The 8,843-nt window shown below is 43.4% G+C and overlaps 1 protein-coding gene across 1 annotated transcript in view; it reads right to left on the minus strand.

Moving 5' to 3' along the window:
• Positions 1–8,166: 8,166 nt before the first annotated feature.
• UCHL3 (ubiquitin C-terminal hydrolase L3) overlaps positions 8,167–8,843 on the minus strand; it is a 58,405-nt gene continuing 57,728 nt past the window's right edge. The window contains exon 10 of the mRNA XM_045287079.1: positions 8,167–8,369. Within this exon, the coding sequence (XP_045143014.1) occupies positions 8,286–8,369 (84 nt within the window). The 3' untranslated portion in view covers positions 8,167–8,285. The remainder of the gene's footprint in view (positions 8,370–8,843) is intronic.

The following is an 8,843-nucleotide window of genomic DNA, read 5'->3' on the forward strand; positions in this document are numbered from 1 at the left end:
CACGCACGCACGCACGCGCGCGCGCGCGCGCGCGCACACACACACACACACACACACACAAACTCACTGCCATTGAACTGATACCTCATAACCACTCTAAAGAGCAGGCTAGACCTACTCTTTACTGGAGTAGAAAGTCCCGGCTTTCTCCTCAGGAGGGGTAGTTATAAATTTCAGGTTTTAATGATTTTCTTCGTAGCTAGTGTAATCAAAATGAAAAACCGGTTCTACCATAGCCATATATGTGTGGAATTAACTGCCCTTGTTCTGTCTCTCTAGCGCCACTTTGGAATTCATCAAAATCCAAATAGCTATAAATGCAGCATGGACTACTGAAATAACTTAGAAAGTTGAAATAATTGCTCAGGGTGATTTAGAGATGGTCAACACAGCTATCAAAAAGAAAAACAGCTCTCCTGGCCCTCAGGAGGAAAAGATTCAGATAAAAATGTTTTCCTAATAAGCAGTGTGCTTAGGTATAGTATTATTACAAGAAAGACCAAAATTCCAATCGCCCGTGCTAAATTGCATGTCTGCTAACCTCAGCTATTTTGGGAATTTTTCTCTTTTTTTTGTAAATAAAGCCATTTCTGAGCCACGGAAGAAATATGTACACTTCCCTTATGCCAGGAAATAAACCTGATTTATCTAGCCCATCTTCTTACTTGAATTCTTTTGAAAATCAGTTGAATAGGACGAGTCATGCACCAAATTCTAAAACTGCTTTCAAAGGAATTTAGTGTAAACTTGGGGGTGATAGAAATAAACACAGCTACTTTGTTTTGTAATGTTCTTTTGTGTCCTTCATGGACAATTTTCACAAAACCCCATGTAAAGGTGTTCCTAATTTGCCCAAACCCACTCCAGAGTCAGAGGCAAGAATCAGAGTTGGTCTGACACCCGTTCGAGAAGCAGGGGTGTTTAGACCATTGCTAGAGGTCCGAATCATGCCTGTCGTTTTATTTATTCTTTTTCATAAGTTCATTTTTGTTATTGCTGAGAACGTGTGTCCCCAAACACACTCGTCCTGCCCTTTTGACGTATGCAGTTCCGTGTACGTGATGCAACTAGTCTAGCCCTCCTTTTCTGTTATTCCTCACCCATTAACACGAACGTGCTCTTATCTAATCTTTCGAGTTGACGTCAACCGAATCCCCTCTACCCACGGATGTGGAGCGGATTCTGACTCATGGCAACGTCACAGTACAACCACTCCCGGGTTTCTGACACTGTAAATCTTGATGGAAGCGGCCTGCCTCACCCTTGGGTGGCAGAGGGGCCACGGGTTTCAAGTACTCCCTCTCCTATTGAAGACCTCAGTGACCCCGCTGTGGCACCAGGGCTCCTTTGAGCCCACACAGCTAGGTCTCCAAAGAGCACAATGCTCAAAGCAGGTGTTCTTTTCTACTTAAGCAAAAATTGTGATCTGGCTTTAAAGGTGCCCTGGTGCTGCTCTGGGTGAGGCACTGCTAAACAGTTCAAGCCTACCTGCAGCTCTGTGAGAGAAAGATGAGGCTTTCTGACCTAGTCTCAGACACCAGAGAATAGTTCTACTCTGTCCTATAGAGTTATGGGTTTTGGTTATTATTTGGTTTTTACAAAGACGTCAGGGGGTACTTTCTGTTACAGTTTTAAAGTTTATTTTAGGGCAATCGTTTTGGGGGATCATCCAGTCTCTATGACTCTAGACCTGGGTCAGCAACCTGCAGCTCGAGTGAGCCCTCAGTGTCTCTTTCAGTACATACCTGCGACACTGAAGTAAAATCCAAAAATTTTAAAGGATATTATTCAGATAATAGTGAATTATTTCATTTGGTTGTAAAAATGTACTTATGGCTCTCAGATAATGTTTAAATTGTTGTGAGGGACATGATGGGCTTTTCTGCCTCTAAAGTTTGCCTAACCCCTGGTCTAGAACAGTGGTTCTCAACCTTCCTAATGCCTCAACCCTTTAATACAGTTCCTCATGTTGTGGGGACCCCCCAACCATAAAATCATTTTTTGTTGCTACTTCATAACTGTAATTTTGCTACTGTTATGAATCCGGTGACCCGTTAAAGGGTTGTTCAAGCCTCAAAGGGGTCGTGACTCACAGGTTGAGAACCGCTGCTTTAGAACATAAGGATTTCATGAAATTTTTTTAATCTGTTCTGCAATTTCCCCCTTTTGATCAGGATCTTCTATAGAATCCTGGATCAAGTATGCAGTCATGGGTGTCAGGCATGATCCAGCGCTTCTGATTTCTCGGCAAAGGAGACAGGGCCTCTTTCAGAATTACAAGAACTTTGGGAACCACCAAGACAAGGACATATTCCTACTAGAAATTAGGAAATCTTAATTTGCAAGCATTTTCTTATATATGTGTAAGATTTTCATATATGTGTGTGTAGATATATATATATCTACACGGCAAAATTTCTATTAGAATCTATGACTGGGAACACTAGGATCCTGCTCTCCAGTCTGAGGTTAAAAGAAGGGCACCCAGAGCACAATTTAAGAGCACTAGTCAAGGAGTCATGGCTCGGGATCTGATGTGGCATTAACACAAGTGTTTCTGATATCTTGAACTTGTCATGACCACATGAAACTCACATGAGCAGGTGATGTCAAAAGATCTTCAAGATTTCTCCCAGCTAAACAAATTGATTCCATTCTCATTCATTTGAAGAAGGAAACTGGAAAGCTCTAGTTTCCTGCGTTAGATGGAAGGATATTTCAGACACATGTTCAGCTAAGCATGACCAACTTCCTAGAGATCTGAGTAGATGACAATGAAGTTTAAAGACTTAGACAAGCGGAAGGAAGGAGCTGAAGTTCATTTCTCTTTGATTGAGCACCCTGTTTGCCAATGACAAAATCAAACTAGTTACTCAGACCTGATTACTTAGCAGGCACTTTCAGAACAATGAGCAGCTCGCCTCTTATTGCCACAAACACATCTGACCATATTTGTTGCTAACAAAATTTAAGCTCCCGAAAGAGAATTTCCTTTGGGGGAACCTGGATCCACCACTGTTGGCCTGACAGGTTCTTTAAGACTTTCTTGATGAGACAGTGGTGCGCTAAACAAATGTGAGTTTTCATTTCCACAGTGAAATGTTAGTATTTGGAAGATTTGCATCATTTAGTGAGCTGATATTTTCCAAATGAAGATGCAAAACCATGCATGGGCAAAAGAATTGATCAAAGTACAAAACCGACCAACGGATATTTAGACAGGAAATATAGACAACGCTCCGGATTTCCGATCTCACCTTCCAGCTCATCTTTAGGAAGCTACCGCTTACTGAGTTTGGGTGCAGCATCAAAGAAAAGGGCGCTTCAATGATCTGAAAAGGCTATTGACATACTTCTCTCTTTTCCAAAAATAGCCGGAATTTTCTTCATGTATGACACAAGTCCCCAAACTTATTTGGCCTACTGTCTCCTCTTCAGGAAAAAAAAAAATTACTCAGCACCTCCCTGGCAATGAAAGACTTTTGTATTATAGTTCATCGTCTCAGAAAAAGTGTAGGTTTCTGCTCGTGCAGCCATCCCCACTGGATCATTCCAGCATTCCTTGTGGGGTGGCATCCCCCACTTTGGTAAACAATGACCTGTCAACCAAAACAATATCTCACAAACAAACAAACAACCTCACTGCCCTCCCGTCCATTACAACTCATAGTAACCCTATATAGGATGGGGTAGAACTGACCCTGTGGGTTTCTGAGACTATAACTCTCTAAGGGAACAGAAAGCCTCATCTTTCTCCCTCAGAGTGGGTAGTGGTTTCAAACTGGTGACCTTATAGTAGCCCAGCCTATAACCCACTATGCTGAATATCTTGGGGCATATTAAATGCAGAAACAGATTTGAGAATCCAGCTGTCTTCTATTAATTAGATATTAGAGAGACCTGCAAACATGCCCAATAATACCTTTTCCTAGCTGATTGAAATTTTATTTTTGCATTAAGATCTGACTTGTGTTTTGGAAATTTTATTTTTGCCTTAAAAGGTGCTTCATGTTTCTATGCAATGGGCTTGTTGTCATTCTAAACAAATTCGTGTTTTTAAATGTTTGCTTACATTTCTAATGACTTAAAAGATCAACCATGTAACAAGGGTCTCTGGCTTTCTCTTTGATCAGAAGGGAGTCCTCAGAACAACAAGGAACCCGCTCTTAAACTGATCCCCCGCATGGACGGAGTTCAGTGACAGAGGCCTCTTTAGGCTTTCTGTGCTCGGGTAGAAAATACACAAGAGCTGCGGTGACTAGCTTTGCAGAGCTGAACAAGCTTTCTCTAAATCACTGTAGCAACTGAAGTCCTGCCTGCCAGGGGGAAACCTAGGCAGGAAGGGGCAGCATCGGCTTCCACAGACTATTTTCACCCCCGAGAAAGCCGATTTTGCCCACAAGCCATCTCTCCCAAAGTTCTTCGAATGGCGCCCGTGCTCTTGTGTTGTTATCTGGAATACTTCATATGTACCTGATTATCCAGTCATACCAGAATATGGCTATACGAGCAAATATTGTTACTGTCTTTCAGCAGAGAAGTATGTGTGGCATTTGCATGGTGTTTGTAAAAGAGATCAAGGCCTCCTAAGAATGCATCTTTTAAATTATACCCAGACTATGAAACAGCCAGCTTGGATCTCCAGGGCGCAAAACACAAACCGTGTGGCATTCCATCAGCGGTGTACACTAGGATGCAGCCTGTATGTCGTTCTGCAGCGCCGGGGGCTGTGGCAAGAGGACACCTGGTTTCACACACAGTATTCCAGGTAGAATAACGACACATACCACCCCTGGGGTGTCGGGGGAGAAGGCTGTGGAGGAATGACATTTCACTGCTGCGGCCCCAAAGGAAAATCCAAGGGCCATCTTTATGCCCCATTATTCTACACAGGAGCGCTCAGTGAGCGAGGCAATGGTTCAGCAGACAGGTCTGGCTGCATTTTTTTAAGAGCTAAGTTACAACTTTTGCATGTGCTTCAAGTCTTTCCTATGTGGGATACACAGACGGCCACGAGCCATTTATTTCTGTCACAGAACATGTGCAGCACATAGAGGGGGCCTCCCCTCATCCTTACAGGACACTCTATCACATATAGCTCTCTCAGGGACAACCAGCTCCCTTTACCTGCTGATCAAACACACCCAAGCAATTCAGTTTTTCTCACGCTGAAACTATTGATACTTGCATTCTAATTGTAACAATTTCATTGTATGCTCACATCTTTCATTTATTTTTTTACCTTTGTGTGTGTGGGGGGGGGAGTTCATACTGGAGATCAGAAATGCTTCTTACGTCGGCCCGCATAAGAAAGGCCTGGCGATCTACTTTCAATCAGCCTTGGGCACGTTCTGGGCATACGGTCTCACTCCTAAGCTAACATGGCGTCACCCGGAGTCAGAATCCACTCCACAACCACTTCATTACTTTAAATCACTCAGGTGGTGGCATAGCTTTCAGTATAGGTCGTGTGCAGTCTACACACCACCATGCCCTAAACCAGAGTTTCCTACCAACCACCTTATCAAGGAGACAATCTGGCGTTGCTCAGAACACATGACGTTCGTGTGTAGAGAGGGCCGCTGGGGGAGGGAACGTTGGCCCTTGACTCTTAACCTACAGGTTGATTTGAACCCCCTCCGAGGCCCCGGAAGAAAGGCCTGGAGGTCTGCTTCCATAAGAGCACAGCCTCGCCAGCCCATGGAGCACGTGTCCTCTAGCACACGTGTCGTCTAGCACACAGGGTCGGCACGTGTCGGGACAGACGCCATGAGCACGGGTTTCTTGTTTTATGGTGTATAGCCCCACCCGGGATCCAGGGGGGAGAGCCCCATCCAATGTGTAACTGTCATACTTAGAACGCTCACCAACTCAAGTGGGTGGAGGCAACAGGTTCAGAACCACGACCCTGAACACAGAAGCCGAGAGGGATTTAGAACAACTCTTACTCAAAAGCAAACACGCTGAAAAGGTCCATGAGAATGAGCCAGGGTGCATGGCCGACTCGCTGGACTCCCAGAGCCACATGCACAGATGCCTTGTGGTGTTGAATCTTAGGCCTCAGTTTACTCTAAAGATGTCAGCCTTTGAAATCAAAAGGAGCAGAGAAAATGACAAAATTTATTTTCCTGCATCTTGAAAAACAAACAAACGATGAGGCAGGTTTTACATTAGAAGGGCAGGGGAAGAGTTTGGAACTCACAATAACAAGCTCCCTGGTCATACCGATGTAACCATCCTTCGATTAAGGAGGCTCTAGTCTGCTGTGTGAGCCAATGGCATAATACTGTACTTCTGCTAAATCACCGCTTCGAAGCTACACTCACTCAGGGTATGCCGTATAAATGAGAAACACTTGCTTCCATAATGACGATTCCGGCTCCCAGGGACCCTGTAAGACAGTAGAATGGCTGCTTAGGGTTTCCAAGGCTGTCAATTGTAGACTGCCTCATCTCCCTCCTGTGGAGCAGCTGGTGGGTTAGAACTACTGTGCTTTCAGTTAGTAGCCCAGTGCTTCACCCAGACACCTGTGTATAAGCCCAGTGCTTCACCCAGACACCTAAAACACAAAACCAAACTCACGGCCATCAAGTAGATTCCAACTCACAGTGACCCTATAGGAGAAGGCTTCTGAGGCTGTAAATCTTTATAGGAGCAGAAAGCCTCGTCTTTCTCCTGCACAGATGGTTTCAAATTGCTGACCTTGCATAACCCAATGCAGAACCCATGACACTTCCAGGGGTCCCGGTGTACAAACTCAAACATACTCAATTCATTCTGGCCCAGGTTGATCTTTCTCCTAACTTATATACTCATTCTCCAGTCTGGCTCCCTACTTTTGTGTCAGTTAAAATATACATCTCAGAAAGGAAATACAGGTTTCAAATACACAATCCATTGAGTTTGAAAATTGTAAACAATCATATAACAGCCCTTAAAAAGAGAGCATGGTCATCCCATCTGGCCAACCTTGGATCCAACTCTGTAGCTTCCCTTCCACTTTTTCACTGCCCTTTATGACTCTACAGAAGCTTTTACTCCCCTTCAAAACAGATCCAATTTTACTCACATTCCTCCATCTACACGACTGCCACTTTTAATGCTCAGCCTTCACCATCTCCCTTTGAACAAATGCAGTGGAATCCTCATGCTGTTGTTTTGGGTGCTACCCAGTCAGTTCCAACCCATAGCGACCCTATGCACAACAGACACACTGCCCATTCCTGCACCATCCTCACAACTGCTTCCATGCTTGCCCGCACTGTTGCAGCCACTGTGTCGGTCCATCTCATCAAGAGCCTTCCTCTTTTACACCACTCCTCTACTGTACCAAACATGAGGTCCTCCCTCCAGGGACTGGTCTCACCTAAGAACATGACCAAAGCATACACAATGACCAAAGCATACACAATGAAGTCTTGCCATCCTTTCCCCTAAGGAACACTTTGGCCATACTTCTTCCAAGACACATTTGTTTGTCCTTTCGCCAGTCCATAATACTTACAATATTCTTCTACAACACCAAAATTCAAACACAAATTATTTTCTCTTCCTAAGTTGGTCTTCCTTAGTCAGAGTCCAACTGTCACATGCATTTGATGAGGCCATTGAAAATACTATAGCTTGGTTGAGTCAAGTGCACTTTAGTCCTCAAAGTAACCTCCCTGTATTTCAACATTCTAAAGAGGTGTTGTGTAGTAGCAGATTTGCCCAATGTCACGTTGTCTTTTGATCTCTTGACTGCTGCTTCTCTACTTGAATTCTCTACATCGCCTCTATCCCGGGTGTGCAGCTTATTAACTATACGCTGGCTGTTTGTCTTTTCTCACAGAACATCACTTTCAAGACCGTGGGATTTGTGTATCGTGTTCACTCCTATGCCTCTAGCTCCTGCCACTGTGCCCAGCTCATTCCGAGGAGACACTCAAGAAACTTTTGATAAATATGCTAATATACAGACAATGCAATACAGGTGCTTATACTGATGATGGAAATTGTTCTTGTCCCAAATACATGATCACCCATTAAAGAGAATAATAAAGTTACTCCTAGTCATCCAACAAGGCAGATTCTTTATAAGAAAGAAAAAGGAGGGGAGAAAAGGGGCAGTTTTAATTAGGGACAAAAGAATGTAAGGCACAGTGTAATGACAAACTTAAGTCAAAGTTTAAGTCACACAAAGTTTTAATCAGGTTAACGAAAATATCAAAAATTTGAGTTAGTGTTTGGCAGCATCAATTTTTGTTGCAAATAATACAGTATTTGGTGTTTCCATTGTTAACAAGCTATGCTGCAGAAAGAGCAATCGCATTAAATCTTAATTCATCAGGGTCACGTTCCATAAACTTCTTGCAAACTTGTATGGCGTCCTGTAGGGAGAGGGGGAGAAAAGGCACAATTCTTTTAATTTATCCACATGCATTTACTTACAAATGCTAAGCATTTAATATTTTTCTAACTCATACTAATTTCATACTGTGCACTTGTTTTTCCGGATGAAAAATAACGCCTACAAAAAGAATGAACAGTTGGTAATTTTGTTGCCTTATTAATACAAAAGTATATAATACAGAAGTGTTCTTTGTTAGAAGGTCCCACTTTTCACCTGAAAATGATGTACTTTGTTGACTGAATGTCCCCCCACACACACGTTTTAAGGCTTCACAAAGCACGGTCATCTTAACAACTATTAGTCTCCTGGATTCAGTGAGACCTGGCATTTGCTGGGCTACCCCCAAGGATTCGGCCTTTTCCACATTGGACGCCTGTTCACGCTTTGGCTCTGAAAATTTCCTCTCAAGCTGATGGAGAAGTACAACATTAGTTCGCTTTCCATTTGGGAC

The sequence above is a fragment of the Echinops telfairi genome, unplaced genomic scaffold (genome assembly GCF_000313985.2).
Source record: "Echinops telfairi isolate 266 unplaced genomic scaffold, ASM31398v2 ScPeMD7_11;HRSCAF=52, whole genome shotgun sequence".
Lineage (NCBI taxonomy): Eukaryota > Metazoa > Chordata > Mammalia > Afrosoricida > Tenrecidae > Echinops > Echinops telfairi.